Source organism: Chelmon rostratus, chromosome 7 (assembly GCF_017976325.1).
Source record: "Chelmon rostratus isolate fCheRos1 chromosome 7, fCheRos1.pri, whole genome shotgun sequence".
NCBI lineage: Eukaryota > Metazoa > Chordata > Actinopteri > Chaetodontiformes > Chaetodontidae > Chelmon > Chelmon rostratus.
The window spans coordinates 24,989,241-25,009,378 of record NC_055664.1 but is presented as its reverse complement, the minus strand read 5'-3'; the positions used below and the strand labels follow the sequence as shown (position 1 = coordinate 25,009,378).

The 20,138-nt window shown below is 41.5% G+C and overlaps 1 protein-coding gene across 1 annotated transcript in view; it reads right to left on the bottom strand.

Moving 5' to 3' along the window:
* Positions 1-2,751: 2,751 nt before the first annotated feature.
* Positions 2,752-20,138, bottom strand: part of aplp2 (amyloid beta (A4) precursor-like protein 2) — a 51,961-nt gene continuing 34,574 nt past the window's right edge. The window contains exons 7-17 of the mRNA XM_041939999.1: positions 19,536-19,703; positions 17,347-17,480; positions 16,424-16,498; positions 15,924-16,082; positions 14,793-14,921; positions 11,792-11,891; positions 10,828-11,001; positions 7,910-7,992; positions 6,772-6,849; positions 5,157-5,312; positions 2,752-4,896 (exon numbers count right to left, since the gene is read on the bottom strand). Coding sequence (XP_041795933.1) covers positions 4,795-4,896; positions 5,157-5,312; positions 6,772-6,849; positions 7,910-7,992; positions 10,828-11,001; positions 11,792-11,891; positions 14,793-14,921; positions 15,924-16,082; positions 16,424-16,498; positions 17,347-17,480; positions 19,536-19,703 — 1,358 coding nt within the window. The 3' untranslated portion in view covers positions 2,752-4,794. The remainder of the gene's footprint in view (positions 4,897-5,156; positions 5,313-6,771; positions 6,850-7,909; positions 7,993-10,827; positions 11,002-11,791; positions 11,892-14,792; positions 14,922-15,923; positions 16,083-16,423; positions 16,499-17,346; positions 17,481-19,535; positions 19,704-20,138) is intronic.

The window sequence follows — 20,138 nt, the reverse complement described above, 5'->3', positions numbered from 1 at the left end:
AAGTAGGCGAAACTGCGGAGAAAAAAACTTTTCCGGGAGCTTCAGGTTTCTGCGGGCGTGTCTCCACCGTCTGTACACCTGTAGCGACTTCCTGTTTACCTGCCACAGGTGAGGGCAGCTGTTTTTGAACGTTCTTTTATTGAAACCGACTACATAAAAGTACTACAATAATTTAAATGCATAAATAAGTCGATTATGATACGAACAATGACTTAATAATTTGTTGTAGTGTTTTAACCATACTGTTCATTTATTAAGCCGTCACGTGATGCTCCGCGTCAATTTTGACCCGGACCAAGAATTCCCTCATATTAAGTGTCTAAACATCAGATCTATTTAGAATGTCTAAATAGAATGTTTCAAATTAATAAATTTAAAATTAATCGTTAATAAATGTTTCATAGATGAGGTAAAATAAGATAAGATCGACTTCATTAATCCCCAGCTGGGGACATCTGTTGTTACAGGCAGCCTCAATAAAAATAGCAAGTAGCAAAGGCAATGGGAATGTGTGTGTGCATAGTGTAGTATTTAATGAAAAAGGAATGTAATATTGCACAGGTTATAGCATGTTTGGGATAGGTGAATGTTTTAAAGTAGTGCAAAGAAAAAAACAGTATGTATGTGAGCACAGTGCTACATTATACAATGCATGAGTTGAATAACATGACGGCTGTTGGAATGAAGGACCTCCGGTAGCATTCCTTCTTACAGGGTGGATACAGCAGACTGTTACTGAAGGAGCTATTGAGGGCCCTCACTGTGTCATGCAGGGGGTGGGAGGGGTTGTAAGTGATAGATGTCAGCTTGGCTAACATCCTTCTCTCACCTGTGGTTTCAGTAGTGTCCAGAGGGCAGTCCAGGACAGAACCAGCCCTCCTGACCAGTCTGTTCAGTCTCTTTCTGTCCCTCTGCAGACCACTGTGTAGAAGATTGCAGATGCTACCACACACTCATAAAATGTCTTTAACACACCCCTTTGCACACCCAGGTATTTGTACTCCCACACTATGTCAGTGTCCAAACCCTGGATGCTCACTGGTGTGATCTGTGACCCCTTCCTGCAGAAGTCTATCACCATCTCCTTGGTCTTGCTGGCGTTGATGTGCAGGTGATTCAATCCACACCAGTCGACTTCCCTGTATTCCAGTTTGTTCCCCTGTGACACATGTCCAACGATGGCTGTATCATCAGAGAACTATTGGATGTGGCAGCTGGTCGTGTTGTGTCTGAAGTCAGATGTGTAGAGGGTGAAAAGGAAATGAGAGAGCACAGTACCCTGTGGATCCCCAGTACATCAAACTACCACATCCGACACACAGTCCCAAAGCTGCGCTACTCTCGTCTTTCTGTGAGGTTGTCGATGGTCCACGCAGCCAGGTGGCAGTCAACCCCAGCTCCCTCCAGCTTCCCCTCTCAGCAGTGATGGTTGGATTGCATTGAAAACACTGGAGAAGTCAAAAAGCATGGTCCCAGTGTTCTCCTGGTGGGAAAAGAGATCTGTGCAGCAGGTAGATGATTGCATCTAGAGCAGGGAGAGTGTATTTTTGAAGTTTTACAACAGTGGTTTTTAGAAGAACAATCTACTATTACAAAGTATGTCCAGTTTTACATAAGACCCAAAAACATAAAAGCAATAATGATTTATATATATTTTATTGAATTTGAAAATGATGAAAATGAATCCATCTCAATAGATGCAGGTGAAATTTGACCCGAAACAGCCTCAGTATACAAACATGTGTAGCAGCTGTACAAAAGTATAACATTTTAAAATGTTTCAATTTTTGTGTATTTTGGGTTACTTTGGGAAAAGTCATCAAATTTCAGGCTAAATGAATGACGTCTACTGCTGTCAAATATCAAAACGGGTCAAATTTGAACAGTATGTAAGAGTTAAGATGGCTATATTTTAGCCTGAATTCTAAGGAGTAGTAAAAAAACATTATATTTCTTTATATTTATTATGAAAACTTTTTTACTTAGTCAAATATAACCACAGTAAGGCCTATTAAACATACAGCCTATTTTTAGTTTCTGTCACGTGATCTTATCTGCGCTTCAGGCTTGTGACTCATTTCTGCTGAATCACCTCCATGAGCCATGAGTTTCTGTTTGACAGAGCTGCATCCACTGCAAGCGGAAATCCCCCAATCTGTGGCAACAGAATGATTCCATATTTCCAATCTGTAAATCACTTTCGAGACTGTATTCATCTGCTGAGCACACTGGCGGATTGATGCAACTAAACTATTTATATAGGACAGCCATTGGCCATCCCTCAAAAACCTTTAAATTAAGAGATCAATGAAAGGAAAACAAGATTTAACCATAATCCAAACGGAATCCACACATACTTATATAGATCTTAAATGATTAGTTGTTCAATCGATCAATTAAATTTGCTGTTTGAGTAATTTCTAAGAAAAATCCCAACAATCTTCTACTTTCAGTTTCACTAATGCGAATATTGGCTGCTTTTCTTTGTCTTCTATGTTATCAAACTACATATTTCTGGGTTTTGGGCTGTTGATCAGACAAACGAGCAATCGTTAACTCACGCTTTGAAATATTATGGTGGGTATTTCATCTTTTCTTAACTGTTTTAGTGATATTTTATGTACATAACAATTAACTGATAATGAAAACAATGGTTGGTTGTATCCCTAATATAATGGTCCTTATACAAAAATGACACAGACAACATTTTGGATTTGGACCATCTATCTATGAAAAGACGACACATCGGTATGGAAGTTGTGAGTTTATTGATGTGTATCCCCCCTATAACCATAAATCTTTTTCCATTGGTGTCAATCATTTTTTTAATCACTAATATGCATATTATATTAGTTCCCAGTCCCCTCCCACAATCAGGCAGGCAGTTACAAGATTGAAGCCGTTTTGGGTGCATAGTGAGACAGTCACATACAGAGATACTGTCACAGGAAGAGAAAAAATAGAAAACAAGAAAACAAACTTAAAAATATATATCATATCATTTCATATAAGAACAATGCACACCACAGGTAATCCTCCGGAAAAAAGCCATGATTGCAACATCAACTATACAGGCATACAAAGACAATACTAAGAGAGAGAGAGAGAGAGAGAAAAGAGGATTCTAGGATTCAGTTTACTTGTTTGTGTCATTCTCTACCTGTAAAAATACACAAATTAGCTTTTTTTCAGAAACCAGCTCTCCAAGCCTTGTCTTTCTGTGTGTCTCTGTCTGCCTGCACAGCCCTCCAGCTCCAAGCTGTCTTCAGTTGGCTTTGATCAAGGGCCAGCTCAAGCCTTTCTGAGAACCCAAATCCCAAAATCCAGATTGCAAAATTTGTTATGGTAGTAGTTTTAGTACCCATCAAAACAATTTTTTACAGTTCCCAAATCTGGCATAATCAGGTTACAAAAAAACTTATTGTATGGCATTTGTTGTGATCCCAAAATGAGTTACAGCAAACCCCCCAATCCACCAAATATTCTACATTTTCACTTCATTTGGGGGCCCCTGGTGGCAGATGGGCTCTAAGCAGCTGCTTAGTTACTTTGTGCTTCTGGGCCGGCCCTGTTTTGATCTGTCAGACTGTTCGGCGCTTTATGACCAGCAAAGCCAACAGTTGCTGCAGTAACGTGTGTTTACATCATTCCCAAAATTTGGTGTCGGAAATAGCTTTTTCTAGTACTTGCATCAGATAATTTGTGCAAAAAAAAATAATAAACAAGAATACAAACCAAAAAACACGTATTTGTCAGTTTGTGGTATGTCATCGGCCACTGTCATAATGTTTGTGCATTAAAATCAAAGCCATGTAGGACCCTGGCAGGTACATAGTATGGAAAAAAAGCTTCCCCAATACATTCAACTATGTAACACATGTCAATAGGTACTTAATCCACTAATGTATTCTGTTTCCCTATTGATACAAGGTTGTGTTTGTGTGTGTATAGGGGAATATAGTATCACATTCACTTAGTAAGGGTCCAGAGGAGGTTCTGTGTGATGTGTTTGAGCTGGGGGTCTGTGCACACCTTCACCTTCCCCGACTCTTTCTCACAGTGTGCCTGCAAACACAACTCATGACCGCCAAGCTAAGAACCCTAAACTGACTTAAAACCTCTTTCCTGGGAAAAAAAGGTGGAATAAAAACATCTACTCTTATATATATTTCAACTGTATATGTATATTCTGCCTGTTATCATAACAAAGAACATAAGTAAATAATTCATGATTTCATTTTTTTCTCATTTGTTGTTTCACTATACATTTTAATTGGTACAAAGAACCTTCATATACAAGCAATCTATTGAGAGGAAAAAGGACAAAATAAAACACCAATTCTTTTGGAGAAAACCATCAGAAACTGCATGAATGACACTTGCATGATGGAAAACTAAAGTGTAGTGTTTGGTATGCCGGTTTGATGATGGCTCCTTGATTTGCATTTCACTTTCAAAAATAAAGAAAATGTCTGAAGAAATGTTATACATCTTGATCTGAGAAAGCTGTATCGATAATTACAGAGAAATCTGCAGAATCACATTTTCCATAATGCAAAATGGCAGATACATCACCTTTTCAAAAAAACATGATCAAAAAGAGCTCTATAGTACAATAGTAGCAGTAGTAGAAGTAGTAGCATTATTTAAGGATTGTTTTGAACAAACCAGTAAATGGAGTTTGGATGTATGCAAATGATTTTTTTAACAATAGCATATGTTATTGGTCAGTAGTATGTTCCCCCTTGGTTGCCATCCTCTGTCAGACTCCATAGCGCCCCCTGTAGGCTCTAGTTAGATCTGCATCTGCTCCAGGTACTTGTAGGTGGGGTTTTCGTAGCCGTGGTTCTGCATCTTGCTGAGGTGGCGTTCCTCTGGTGTCAGCATGGGGTCAACCTGTGAGACAAACACACGGCACTCTTAATGGCTAATCTCAACAAGGGCAATGTTACTCCAGAAGGCCAAACGTGCTGTGTCTGTCGTATTCAAATGCTGCAGGGACAGTAATTTAATTTGCCTTGCATTTACCTCATTTACATAAGACCTGCTAATTGAATTCAAATCTGACACTTAATAATAAGATGTATAGCAGTTGTTGACAGTTTACCCCGTCTGCCCAAATTGCCACACTCAGCTCCAAATAACAGCAGGCTTACCTCCACAATGCCGTGGCTGATGGTGCCGTATTGCCTCTTCCTCAAAAGCACCAGACTGATCACAATCACAGTTGCTATGGCCACCGCGATCACCAGCAAGCCAATCAGTGCACTGCTCCCGAAGCTGAAGTCCTCTCCCAGGGGGCGATAGGACTCCTAAAAGGTAGTTGAGAGGAAGACAGCGAGAGCAACAGTGAGGAGACAATACATGCACAGCTGAGCACAGGATCAAAAGAGACACAGTGAAGTTGTCTTTGCTGTTATAATGAATGATACTAGTTCCCTTTATTAGGTCAGTTCTTTATGCTGAATAGACATTTAAATTGTTATTAACATGCTGTTACATGACAATTTTAATAAAAGTTCCTGTCCAGCCATATAAAAATGTATATCAACCAATGGACCATTTTTAAAGGAAAGTTCCTGCATTTGTTAATCCGGGTCTTATACTCATATTCCTCACTTACATTATGACCAATAATCATGGTAACACTAATAATGACGCCTGCATTCAACTTTTTCAGTTTGGAAACCTGCTGACACAATCTTCTTGTGTTTGTGCAAGCTAAAATGAGAGAAAGCCTCACACTAATGGAAACAACATGAGTACATCAGTTGTCGAGATGACCTAAAAGTGGATCTGCAGTGCTGTGCAGTTCACCTCCATAGCTACAGGGATTTTTCCGAGACAAAACTCTACTTCAGTCAGACTCGAAGAGAAGTGTTGGCAATGATCTCTGTTCTTTTAAAACATTTTTGGAAAGCTGTAGTTGGCTCGCACTCCTTGCCCTGCTCAATATTGTTCTTGCTGGAATCTGTGCTCACAAACATCCACAGCGGAGGCAGTGAGTTATCACGATCAATAGTCATGACAGAAAGATACAAGATTAGCACCCAGGTTGACACGCACAGGAATTTCCCTTTAAAATATAAGCCAGTCATTTATTTACAAGGAAAATAAGGAGATCAATCCTCCTCAAATTAGCTTTGAAATGGGAGATGAAGTAACTAGAAGAGAATTCACCCTTTTATTCTCGTGTTATTTTATAAAACCACACTGAAGGAGGTATAATACCCCTTCTGGCAGAGATCTGTAGGACATGATTGACTTGTGAATAGTGTGTACACATGCATGAAATGTGTCTTTGTGGAAGACTGTGTAACATCTCGGTCATTTCCATATATACACACAACCACAGTCACCTACACTCATCTTCACAATGTAATCTGGCACATATGACACAAACTAATCATATGTAGACAGCCACTGGGGGATTTTTTTACTGCTCATTTTCACACATAAACTGAGCACACTCAGTTTGTGTGGATTCATCATATGAACTGAGATTTTCAATGTGTACATTCAGATACATTCACATAACAAACATGCACCCATGCAGATATAACCAAAACATATTAGCCTGAAGTGAAAACTGTAAAAAAACAAGAGAGGGGATTTGGGGTCTGTTCCAAAGCTGTACTTTTTTTTTCCAGTTAGCAGCTGCAGAACTCGTGTCTTTGCACACTCCCACACTCCCTCCTTCTTTCATCTTCTCCCCACTACTGATAACTACAGTTCCCCAGAGAGCCCTGTGGAGGGCGCCGCTATACTCACCAGCTCATCATCATGCATAACGCTGACTCTCTCTGCACTGTAAACCACTTCTTTAACATCCAGAGACTCATCAATCACCTGTCAACACAGACAGGGGAGCCCAGGTTACACTCACCACAATGTGTGTGTGAGATCGTATGTGTGTGAGATAGATAGGGAGAGAAAGAGAGAGATAGGCAGGCGGAGAGCAAGAGGGTGTGAATGTGCAGCGAAGTAAACTGGAAGGATTATCTGTGTTTGGGTGATGATACACTTGGAGCTGTCTTGTACAAACTGGAAGGAGAGAGGGAGGGGGTTTGCAAGCATCAACAACAGACTCTCTTCTAGGCACACAGTTAACATGTCTTTCTAAACAGACTGTCAGCCACTCATTACTGAGAGCTCTAATCTAAAGAAGAAGCGCTGTGAGTGGAAGTGGGTGTGTATAGGAGGCAGAAACGAAATCTGCTGTTTGTAGAGACAGAGCAGTCCAGAGTCTGTTTCTCACCACAAAATAATCACGATTGACATTTTAGGTGTCACCACCATTTGTTAGTTTTAACCTCAGATTGCTCCGTCTTAGAGGACTAGCATTTCCAAAAACAGAAACATGCATGAGTTCAAAAACTTGCATGATTCATATTCACACATACACACACACGCACGCACGCACATGAATACACAGTTTTGCAGTTGGTGTTGGATTAGCATGCGAAACACGGCACACGTTCAGCAGCCAAACATCAGCTGAAAATCCATGAGGGGGAATGGTGAGTCTGGCAAAGAAAAGAAGCATGCGATGACTGACGAACAAAGTGTGGAGTTGATCTGAATGAGGGTCCGTTGGCAGAGGCCAAAGAGAGACACGCAAATAGCCCAGTGTGAAATAGTTGTAACTATGACAACATAGTTACTAGAGTAATCTGACTCATTAAAAGCTGAACTTAAGAGAGCTCTGTGAAAGCATCGTATGTACTCATCACTTTCAGCCGTCAGCACAACTGAGGATGTGTTAATGAAATCAAACTGTCTGCTGTGGGATATTTAATGCAGAGAATGAGTCTTTGCTTTAACAAGGCTGCTCTCAGTTCATGTGCTGAGCAAGTTAGAAAGACTTTGAGGCACAAAGACGATGACAAAGTGACAACGAAGCTCTTACCACATTGTTGCTGATCTTGGGTTTGCTGTTGATGATCCTCTCCTCGGCACCTATCAGACCATCTAAACCGGACATGGCGGAGCCTGCAGGGGGTGAAGGAGCGCAGTCAATACCAGCAGAGCAGCACGCACAAACAAACAAACAAACAGGGATGGCGGTATTGATGGTGGACAGCTGCACATAGCTATCCAGCTCTTTTTCTCACAACTGTCACCTCGGTGTCCTCAGTGCACTGGTGACAACAAAGCCCTTTCTTCAGTTCAGCACAGTGTGAGCACTGTGAGGCCAACATGACACTGACCTTACATTTTCTACAAAGGCCCTCTCAAAGTAGTGTTTTGCATATAGCTGAGATTTCTCTGTAAACTTCCACTTCCATGCATTGACTCACTAAGTGAAACCCCTCTGAACAATTATGAGTCATCCTGGTTTTTTGTATCCTTCACTTCGTGCTCACTGTAGTTCCTCCTCTACAAATCCTCCACAGTTCTTTCAGATTTTAACAGATGATCATTTTCTAAAAAGTCTCAGTGAGTGGCTAAGCCAAAAAAACTGGGCCAGAGTGTCAAATATGCATGTTAGACTGATGGTTTTCAAATGGGCATAGGATCTATTAATATACACACACCAGATATGCCATGAATAAATCAAGAACTGGGAGGAGAGAGAGCGAGCGAGGCAGCGAGGACAGGCTCCTGAACAATGTACAGCAGCGATGAGTTTGGCGTCAGCTTGTTGTCTGCTGCTGCTAGTCAGCCAGTGCCAGACGCTTAAGATTAGTACAATTGCCTTTGGATTAAGTGTGGAACAATGTGTGTTTACAAGCTGCACTCAGCAGAAGTGACGTCTGAAACTCTGGCAGGTTATCAGATGGTACTGCAGTGTCGCAGCCTGCCACGATAACACACAGCACAATGGGAGTGACCTCTATGGGAGCAATGTGACCTGCCTGGATTTGAAGAAGTGCAAATTCAATTAGATCATTAATCAAGATAAAATAGTGCAAAATATTTAGAATCTTGAAACAATGAACTTGCTATTTTCTCTTTTTTTACAACTGTAAATTGAGTATTGAAGCAGGGCTGCAACTAACAATTATTTTCATTGTTGATTAATCTGTCAATCAATTAATCGATCAGTTTTTTGTTCTATGAAATGGTAGAAATTAGTGAAAAACGTTGATGGAGCCCAAGATGACATCCTCAAATGTCTTGTTTGGTCCACAACACAAAGATATTCAGTTTACTGTCATACAGGAGTAAAGAAACAAGAAAATATCCACATTTAAAGACTGAAATCAGAGCATCTTCACTGTAATCGATTATCAAACTAGTTGCCGATTAATTTAATATTTGACAACTAATCGATTAATCGTTGCAGCTGTATATTGGAGTATTGGTAAATTTTTGTTTCCATGACATTTCAAACAGAGCAGAGCAGAGACAGAGAAATCTGTAATGAAAACAATCCTCAGTTGCAGTACAGCTGCTTATTGGACAAGTAAAACCCAAAATCAACAGCAAATACAGAGGGATAAAGCTCTAAAGACAAAACAGCAGGGGAGGTTGTGCATCTAATTAGTGGCAGGTGTCTCTGTAGTCACTGAGTATGATCACAAGGTTAAGACCAGATCAGACAGAACAGGTGACGTAACCACTTCTCAGGTCTTGGAGGACAAATGGGGTCAATTTGGCCTCTGCTGTGGGTCAGCAGCGGAAACACTGAGCCTCAGACAGGCACCCTAAATCACACAGCTCCAATTAGGAAGAAAGGAATGAGTGTGTGGGCGGGGGAATAATTAAGCAAGGTGCTTTGACAAATGTACTGAGGACGGGATGACAGCAAACACACGACTGAAGAGTCTCTCTGAGTGGGGAGCTGGCTGTGACCTTATCTCTACTAGACCTGGAAGCCACTGACTTTCTGTTCAGCATGTGGTGATAATCCTACTGCGATGAAAAGCATGAGAGCAACTGAAACCCAACCACGCAGCCCAAGCGAGTCAAAAGTAGGAAAATTAGCCACCAGATGGCATCTGATAAAACAGAAATGATGGGAGAGAAGATCCCAAACTGCATCGAGGGAAAGTAGAACAGTGGAACAAAAGAGTAGATGGCAATGGCTTGGGAGATGAGGAGGGGAGGGGGGGCAGAAAAACAAGACGCAACAGAGGCACCAACCTTTCTTGAAGGCACGTGGGGAGTCTGATAGATCGCCTTGGCATTAGAAATGAGCAACAGAAAAAAAGAACAGAAACGGGGAAGGAGAGAAGAGAGAAAACTTAGGTAAGAAGAGAAAAGGCAGGATTATCAAGCTGTGTTAATTGATTAGGAAAAAAGTCCAGCAGGGAAGAATCCGAAAATAAATCTGAGATATAACCAAACTAAAAAGAGGGAGCCATTTCAAAATTGGCTAGCTCTGTCTAAGCTCTCTGGGGTGTTGGCATGTATATTAAATATTCCTTGGGGATTTACTTGTAATTTGCCTTCCATCTTGCTGGAAACATTCCATCCATCACTTTTCTCTCTCTTTGAGGTTTCCATCTTTTGTTTGGCACAAATGTGACAAAGAAGAGAACCATAACTGCTCCTCTTTTTCCCCCCCTAAGCTTTTGGCTCCAGCTTAGTACCAAAGCCTGAGGCTTTGTGCATTTATCTGAACTTCAGTAGTGCTGCGTTGAAGGCTAGGCCACAGGGAACTGTGCAGGCACAGATAAGTCCAAACCCATGGCTCCACAGCACATTTGCATTGGCATAAAACACATTGTAAACCTATTCTCTGTCACTGAGCAACAGTTCTGGCGTGCTATGCCACCAATGTCCTTCAGAAAGACTTATGTGCATGGCCTATTGTTCTCCACACAGCCAGTCTTGTTCATGATTCAGCTTGTGACTGTGTCTGAGGCTGAAGCTGCTCACCCTCTGGCTCTGAACGGGACCCCAAGGATGTGACCTGGAAGGGCCGGTAGGGTTTGCCCTCAGACAGGGGGACTTCCACGCTCTCCTCTGACGACACGGTGACATCTGGCTGTGATTCAGAGATAGACGACAGGAACTGGTCCATGTCAGCTTTCTGCTCCTGAAGAAGCTCGTCTGTAGAGAAGTGCAAATGACAATCTATGAGGCAGTCCGGCACATGCTAACACCTTTCAACCTGAGACATGGCAGCAATGTGCGAAATGAGAGTTTCCCCAATTACCATTAACATTCTTTTTCAAACAGAGCTGCTGCAAGAGACGTCTGTTCCCATTTCTGCTAACTACCAATTAGTATTTTTCTGAGAGCTATTTTCCGTGTAAATCTCCACATCTCCCAACAGGATGCTGCATGGTGAAAGCTGTGACCCAGTTCTGTCACTGCACACGTTCCACTTTAATCTGTGCTGCAACACCATGCTATGGTTCCTTTAACAAACCAAAGGAAACAAAAGAAAATAATAAAACGTGCCAGATGTTGGCTGTCTTAGATTGTACCACTGGAGATGAATACATCCCAAACACAGTTTCCAGCTTTAGATCTAATTGTAAAGATGAGAGCTGGTGAGCAGAGACCCTTAAAAACAGAGAGCAGAAGCTGTATTAAATTCCCTCCAAAAATTCATGCTGACAAAAAAGAATACTTTTCCCTCCATCTCTGATAATTGATTTACAGACAGCTAAAGCCTGTCTGTTGGTCTCCTCCTATATTGAGGACCGTTTTTTGCCAGTTTGCACCCAATATAAGAAAACAAATTCACTGAGGGCCAGGGGAAATGTGATGTATTGGCTTTATCTGTCTGGCACATATGCGAATTCCATCACTGTTTTCATTTCTCTTCGTTCTTATTACAGCACACCGTCCCTCCTCCAAGCTGCCCGGGGGCTTTTGACAGAGCTCGACTCACCAATTTCATCCTGAATCTCATCGGCCACATAAGGTACTTTGTAGAGCAGAGATAGAGACTGGTTCATCCTCTCCTCGATCACACGAAGGTGGGTCATCACCTGGTGTTGGAAAAACAGACAAACAGGGTGTTATGTAACCAAAATCCTGCTCTATTTTTTTTTTTAATGAATCTGTTTTATGTGTTTTATTCCAAGGATCTTGGATAATTCAAGGTGCAGGACAAAATAATCAAAATTGTGATGTACAATGTTTATGTTTATGTCCAAGACTACTGTCATTTTCAATAAACCCATTAATTTTAGCAATTAATTGTTCAACTAATAGTTTAATTATGCCCAGTGTTAGTTCCCAGAGCCCAAGGCGTTGTCTTCCAGTTGCATATTTCATTTGTACAACGGTGAAGAACACAATGGAATCATGTTCAGAACATGAGATGGAGAAAAGCTGAAAGGGAAGTGGGATTTATTTTATATAAAATACTTAAAATGATAAATCATTCATTAACATTGCTGTAGAATCATTTTATGGCCTATGACAAATCCATTCATTCAATGATCATTTCAACACTAATCCACTGACAACTAATTACAGAGTGAATTGCCAACTATTAGTATAAAATGTTCATCCCAACAGTATTTATTTAAAAGCTAACATTAATGAACCAGAAAATACACTCTTATCCCAGAAAATCCTCCTGACATTCTCTTGACTGTCACTGATGAAGACGCAAGTCACCTAATCGCAACACGGAAATGACAAATTATTACAAATTACTTCTCTGATTAATCGGTACAGCCAAGAAACAGACTTTAAATTTCATCAAACTTAATAGATGACTGCGAATGCGAGGACAGACAGCTAGCTGTTCTCTGCCCAGAATATAAATGTTCTGAAAGGAGAGAGTCAGTCATGTTCACAAATCTAAACAGAAATGTTTTTTTCTGGTAGAGAGCATATTTTTTTAAGATGAACTCAAGGCTCGCTCACAGGCAGCCAACTTGCAGACATAAAACAAGTTGCTGCATGTAATATTCAAATCAGTTTTCAAACTCTGAACTGACTTGACAGGATCTACTGCCTGTCAGCCACGATGATCACCACTGTATCACAGGTTGGATAGAAAAACAAACTCCTTTGATGGAACAGATACAAAACTATGCGTATTCCAAAAATTCTCCAGTCACTTTCACTGCTTCTACCGGCAATATGATGTGTAGAGAGGAGAGATATTTCCACATCTCTGCTGCCAAAGTGGTTGGCAGAATATGAAAAGCTACCAGCCACTGACAAAGCTGACCAGCTCTTGGCAGGTAACTGGTGTTTATTTCCCACTATGATGATTGACTGTTTTAATCTTGCAACACATGGCTGCAGTGCACCACAGCCAGCAACAGATGGCAATAATGCACCTTTCCCTTTAAAGGCAGGCTGCAGTCCCTGTGGCACCTTCCTGTCGACGTTTGACAAACAATCCTCATTATGAACATTACATGTCCCAGTGTTGGAGTAGAGATTTCGATGCGTCGAGCAACCTCTTCTAAACTAGACAGGTGAGGCTTTTATACAAAGAGAATAATCTTGATCCCAGAAAGTCACATAACACAGTTATATAAAGCATAGCAAGCCTTCTATTTACAAAGGATTCTTTTATAATGCACCTCTAAGCCACATGTCAAATCCACAAACAAGGGGAGTTGCAAAAACCGAAAATGCAGATTTGAACTTGCTGCAGAGTTGGCTGAGGGAAGAAATACACAGGGACTCGTCTTAACACTCTGAGAGCACAACAATGAAGGCTGGCTTCCCATGACTGAGCACAGAGGCTCACCGCGTCCCAAATCACATGATTCATCTAAATAGTAACCCTCTGGTCCTGTTTCCCCCCCTCCTCACAGTGTTGTTTCATCCATCTGCTGTGTTATCTGTAATGGTGGAGGATAGCTATAAATGGTGTCGAAGGGCACTGACACACACAGGCGAGTACATCTAACAGAGGAGCTTCCAGCCAAATCCCTGTGCGGCGGCTCAGAGTCCAGCATTACACAAGACCTGCACAATGTTAATCTTCAGCTGAGGCTTAAGTGAATGAAACAACCGCCCTCCCTCCGTCAAACAAACCTACTCACTCCTCCTGGGCTTCAACTCAGAGAAACACACTCTTTTTACCTCCTACACACTTAGAAACAGGGCAGAGAGGAGCAGGCTGAGACGTTATTATCTCTTCCCTGTCTGAGCAGGAATAGGAGTGTGAGATCTCGGAGTGGCTCGGCATGGGGTTTCAGATTTACCGACACAGCCTCTAATACAGTATGTCTTCACTGTCAAATCTAGCTCTACAAAGGTGCAAAACCTCAAAGTATTGGCAGGTACCAATTAACTAAGATGATTTTAACAAAAAACAAATATTGCTGGTTCCAGCATCTCAGATGTGGGGCTTTTCTCTGTTTCACATCATTGTAAAGTAGGGATGCACCGGTCTGATACTGATATTAGATATTGGTCTGATACTGACTGGAAAAGATGGATCGGGTATTGTGACAATGGAGCTGATCTTTGGGCCGATTTACTAAATTCAATTCTATGTGCACTTAAATTTTCAAGTTTGTCTGCAAGAGTCTGTGACTGATTTGTGATTTAATTTTTACGTTTTGTTCTCATTTGGCGCAGTTCTATTCGTTTACAGTTGAATTGTAATTCCTGTTAATTTTGAAGATTTTTTTTAGCAAGTTGCTGGTGCACAATTATTCATTATGTTAATAATAAATTACTATGCAGTACATTTACATCTATGCATTTATTTATTCATTTATTTGCTACATTTTGTTTTAGAAAGCTAGGACAGCAAGGTTAAAATCAAGCCTGATGTTGCCTTGGTTAAAAGAGTGATTCCACACAGTGAGGCATACATCTTGGTAAAATGAAGATATCACCTTGAGCCCTGACCACTTGTGCAGGGCATTTTTCATCGAAGTTAAATCAGGTGATCAATAAGAGCTGACCTGTGACTTCATCTGAGCAGCCTTCTCAGGATCCACAGCCAGGACGTGCTGGTAGTGGCGGATGGTGTGCTGGCGGTCCTTGTTCTCGGCGCGGACGTACCTTCTCAGGGCTTGCAGGATGCGGTGGGGCTGAGGGGGGCATGGAATGGGAAGAAGAGGGCTGGTTAGTGGAGCCTCATAACCATTTCTGTGGAATAATGGCTCTTAGATGGATCAGTATGATGCACTCTTCCTGCCGTATGTGGATATAAGTGACATGGCAGCAATTTATTCTCTGAGGTAGTATCGATCAATTGTATCAAATAATTTTGAAAGTGATGTTTCTAGTTATCATCCCCTTAAATTTTGTCTTGTTTAAAAGATTCAGATTTATTTGATTTTAGATAATAAACCTCAGAATGATGAAACAACATGACCAAACCCACTTAGATGAAAAATAACATGAAAATGATTCTCCTTCCGCCACCTTCACATATCTGAGCAGAAGGATGTCAAGAACGCTGTTGTCAAATGTGAGGTGCAGAAAAATCCATCGCATATAACATGACATGAAATCTTCTGCAGCACCTACTGAAATAGCATCACACCACAGATGATGCAACTACCAATTTTGGAAGTGTAACTGAAGCAGGGTAAGAAAAGACTGCTCTCTAGTCAGGCAACATTCTTACATCTGAAATGAGTACAAAATAGAAATATTTAATTCTGTCTTCTTTGGGTTACAAGCTCATCACTGGTTGTTCGACAACCAGCACCTTGTAACAGTGAGTGCCAAACTGTGTGCTGGCAAAAGGATCAAAAGACGATTAGATAAGAGGAATTTAAAAAACACGACACAGGAATTATAGCTGTAGGTTCAAATGTGATTGACTTGGAGCTCATAGAGGATTTTGGGATGTGTGTTTTTCTGGCTGCAGTAATCCATTCTCCTCATGATGAATTGCTTGTTGGCAGAGGGTCTTTTGACAGAATATGAGATTAGCCACAGGACATAAGTAGTGCAGGGCTCAGTGTGGTTTCACAGAATTGTATGTGAATGTGTTTGCACATCAACTGCGGGGAGGGAAAAGCAGACAGATGGAGAGAGGTGAGGATAAAAGATGCTCTCAGAGGCCGGTGTGTGGTGTCTACCCTCGGGGGGTCGGCCTGCAGGGCAGCCAGGTAGTTCTCCAGGGCCAGACGGCGCCGGTCATTCAGCATGGCCTCGACCCGGGCGAGGTGAGTCTCCACCAGCTGCTGCTTCTCGCTGGCTGCCTCCTCCTCCAGGGACTCCACCATGGCTTGGAAGTGCTACAAACAAAATCACAAACATATAAATATGTAAATGCACCTTTAACAGAATAGCACAACAGAGCTCTTTCAACTTCCACTTAACAAAAGAGGGAAAAAAACAGCTCTCGGTTTCACTCATGTACCTCTCAGGCTTGTCAAGGGAGTTAGGGACTCATTTAGAAGTCTCCCCATTCAGACAGTGCCCTAATTTAGCCTTAGAGTGATAAAGATAGAGCAGCCAGGGAAAAGGGATCTTTAATGGCACAGGGAGTGAGGGACCCAGGGCCTGTAAGCCGTCATATCTCACCCAAACAAAGGGACAATGGGAGGACTCCCAGGGGGAAGGATCAGTGTCTTACCTGGATCAATGTCTGCCTCTCAGCCTTGGGCAGGTTCTTAGCCTGGCGATCAGCCTCTTCCCACTCTTCTCTTACCTGGAGTGAGGGAAGCACAGACAGAAGGAAATGAAGTGAGATCCTGCACCTGTTCACTCAGAGTGAGCCAGACAATTGACGATATTAAACGATATTGATAACAAAGCCTTGAACCCCTTACAGTGTGACCTTGCTCCTTTCCATATTTTTGCATTCAAATGCTCAGATCCTTAGAACACTTAGAATAGCCTACCGACTGTGAATTCCCTCAGGCAGCAGCTACTCTCAGCTGCCCCCAACAAGCTTAAGAGCTTAATTTCTAAACTTAAACTACAAAAATATCACACTTGTTCTTACTTGTGTTCTTTAAAAAATCTAATTTTTTCTGCTTCTCAAATGTTTCAACATTCTTCCAATCTTACTGCAAAATAACAGCGAAATAGGTCACAAACTGCATCACAGTTACTGAGAAAGACTGATGCAATTACTGTTCAAACTAATCCTCACTGTGCAGAACTCATCTGCCCGCTTTTGTCTATGATGATTCCTTCTTGATGAGGGAAATCAATAAAGGAGAATAGCGTTCACCTTATGAGTGCCCTCTATGAAAAGAGTAAATGTTCTGTTTATTTTGTAAATGTAATATTTATCACTGCATAATTCTGTGATAATAATACTGCTTTCATTTTGTGGCTCCAAATGCAGTTATTAAGCAAGTGCTGCAGGTTTTGGTTAGAGGCTCCAAAATGTGGTCTGTTTTATAAGCCAAATTCTGTATCGGGCTAAATATTTTTTAATAAACTGGAATTGATATATTTCACATATTCACATTCAGCTACTGAGCAGTAAAAATCCTACTTATTGCCTCTTAAATTAGGGAAGTGGTGTCCTGGCTCCTGGTAACTCACCCTCTCCATGCGGTTGCGGTGCCTGATCTCCAGCTGCTCCTTGGCCCTCTGGAAGCGACTGTGCTCCTTGTCATCGGCCGGGGTCTCAAAGTAGATGTCAACATCGTCGGTGGGCTGAGGAGTCGGAGGCATGGCTGCAAATTCAGAAACAGATGGTGAGTGGACGGGGCTGCAAACTGACAAGCAGGCAGACAGACAGACGCAGACAGACCGGCAGACACAAGTAGGCAGAAAGACAAAGACAGACAACTTGGCACGGAGAGAGAGAGAGAGAGAGAGCTGAAAGTGGACTGCAGATTGAAGTTGGACAAAAATCCTCACAGAAACACTCCTCTCACTGGCGTTCTTCCACCCTCAGTAACTCTGATAAATTTAAGAGAATCTGACAGTCTTTCCTTTTGAATTCCTTTCATCTTCCCATCGGCCTTCTGCTGACAGGTCGCATCTCCAGCACTAATGGAAATATCTCTGTGTTTGATGGGTGGGTCATCTGGGGCCAGGCCAGAGGGCTCTGTTCTGGGTTCCTCGCTATACAGTCACGCAGGACTCACTCCCTGCGCCGCTGTAAGTCGCAAAAACAATAACGCTCGGGGCTCGCAAACAAGAAGAGACCTCATCGTTTCACTTCACCATCAAAAACAGGAGGCGCAGGTTAACGGATGAACACATAGTGCCTGCTCTGAACTTTACTGCTTCAGCTTCTAAAATCGTTTTATTTCTCAAATGCCAAAGAAAACTGCAGCTGGTTATGTTATGAATTGTGTCTGAACTGATGTAAAGTGAGTCGCTGCACAAAAAAGGTGCTTGCTGATACGTGCTGGTGGGGCTCTAGTAAAGGTGAGCAGACAGACAGACAGACAGACGGACGGACGGACAGACAGACTGTTTACAGGCAAACAGACAGAAATATGAATAAATGGCAGGAATGAACGCAACCAGGAAAAAAAAAGAAAGTGTGTTTAATATTGTGCACATATGAATGAACACTAATTCACTGTGAGACGAGGGAGAAGTCATGTTTTTTATCTGCTATTTTTGGAGTTTTACTTCAGTTTTTATTTTACTTTTGATTAAAAATTCACTTGGAAGGTCTGATCTGCCAGTTGACCCGGGTTTTATTTGAAATTCTTCAGTACTCATTCCAATATGATACCTCAGTACCAAATCCTAATTTTTTCCAATGCATTAATTTGAGCAAAATACAAATGTTGACTTTTCTTTATTTAATAAAAGAAGCCAAACAGACATTGAACATTGTCTTAACACAGGCAGCTGTAGAGGAAATCGGCCTGAAGACAATACACTCTAAAATTGGTTATGACATGGCATTGATTAAGAATAAGAATAAGTAAAGAAGAGTATGAATCTGAGGAGACAGTGACTGGTGTGTAGTCCTGGAGTGAACAAATTGTTCTCTCAAATACAGATATTTCTGTGGGTTCAGATAGCACCCAATATTTTATTTAAATAATTACAGTTAATTAGGTAATGAAACCTAATATATGTGCAATTCATTTCTGCCTGATTTTGTTAATATTGAATATTTCTACAGCTCCAATTTAACAGGGCATTAACCTACAGCGTGTACCATATATGAAAGCATTAATATCTATTATGTCGTTACAAAAACCCTATTTGTAGTGAAGAACCGGGTGCTAAGTGACATTTTATTCAGTGATGCAGTGCTGAAACTATTCATTGATTAATCTATTGACAGAACTTAATCACCTGATCATATAATCATCAACAAAATCTGCTTCCAGTGGCTTGAATTTGTAGATTAAATATCTTTGGATTTTCAACTGTTCCTTTTGACAAAACAAGGAATCATTCACATTTGGCTCTAGGAAATTGTGATTTCCTGACATTTAATTGAAATAAATAAAATAATAATTGGCACATTGAAATAATGAAAATAGAGATTAGTTGCAGCACTTGGTATATCAGTGGAATAATAAAACAAAAGGGAATGATGTTGACTGTTGTGGTGGAGGTGGCATGGTGACAACAGCTGTAGTGATGTGACGAGCGACAGCTGAAGACTGTAGAACAGGTGTTCTGCTTATAAAGTCGATGACAGACTGTACTATCCTAACGTGTTTTCAGCTGCGAGTCTGCAGCAGAGACACAAACAGAGAGAGAGAGAGAGAGGGGTGTTTTCAAACCGGCCTCTGTCAGGTGAGACTTACTCAGGCGCTTGCACACGGCCATGCAGTACTCCTCTGAGTCGAAATTGTTGCGGTTCCCGGCGCAGCCCCCGTATATGAAGCGCACGCACTTCCTCTGGCTCATGTCGAAGTGCCAGCGGGGCATGGAGGCACGGCAGGGGCCGGTCTCTGCCTCCAGGGTGCACACCGCTGCCAGGGGACAGCTTGTTAGATCATCCGGCCACTAGGGGCAGCACTTAATTCCAGTCGCAATTACAAACACTCAGAAAAACTACCATCAGAAACTCCTTCCTACTGCAACATCTACAAATATGATTAAACAAGAAAAACCAATAAAAACACTGGTGCAGCTCCTTTTTGGACATGATGAGCAGGATTTATCAACAGCTTGGCTACAAATGAGGCGGTATGATCTGTCCTTGTGCTCTGGTAATGCAGAACAGTACATCACAGTGTCCGCTGTGAGCTGAAGAAAAGGGTATCTGCTGATGCATACACTTATCTAATTACTATCTGGCTGAGATTTAAGCATATGGCCGTTTAAAAGTTAAAAAGGTTTGATTACATTTAAGTGGTAGGCAAAGTGTCAATAAGGGGGAGAGAGAGAGAGTCAGAGAGAGACGG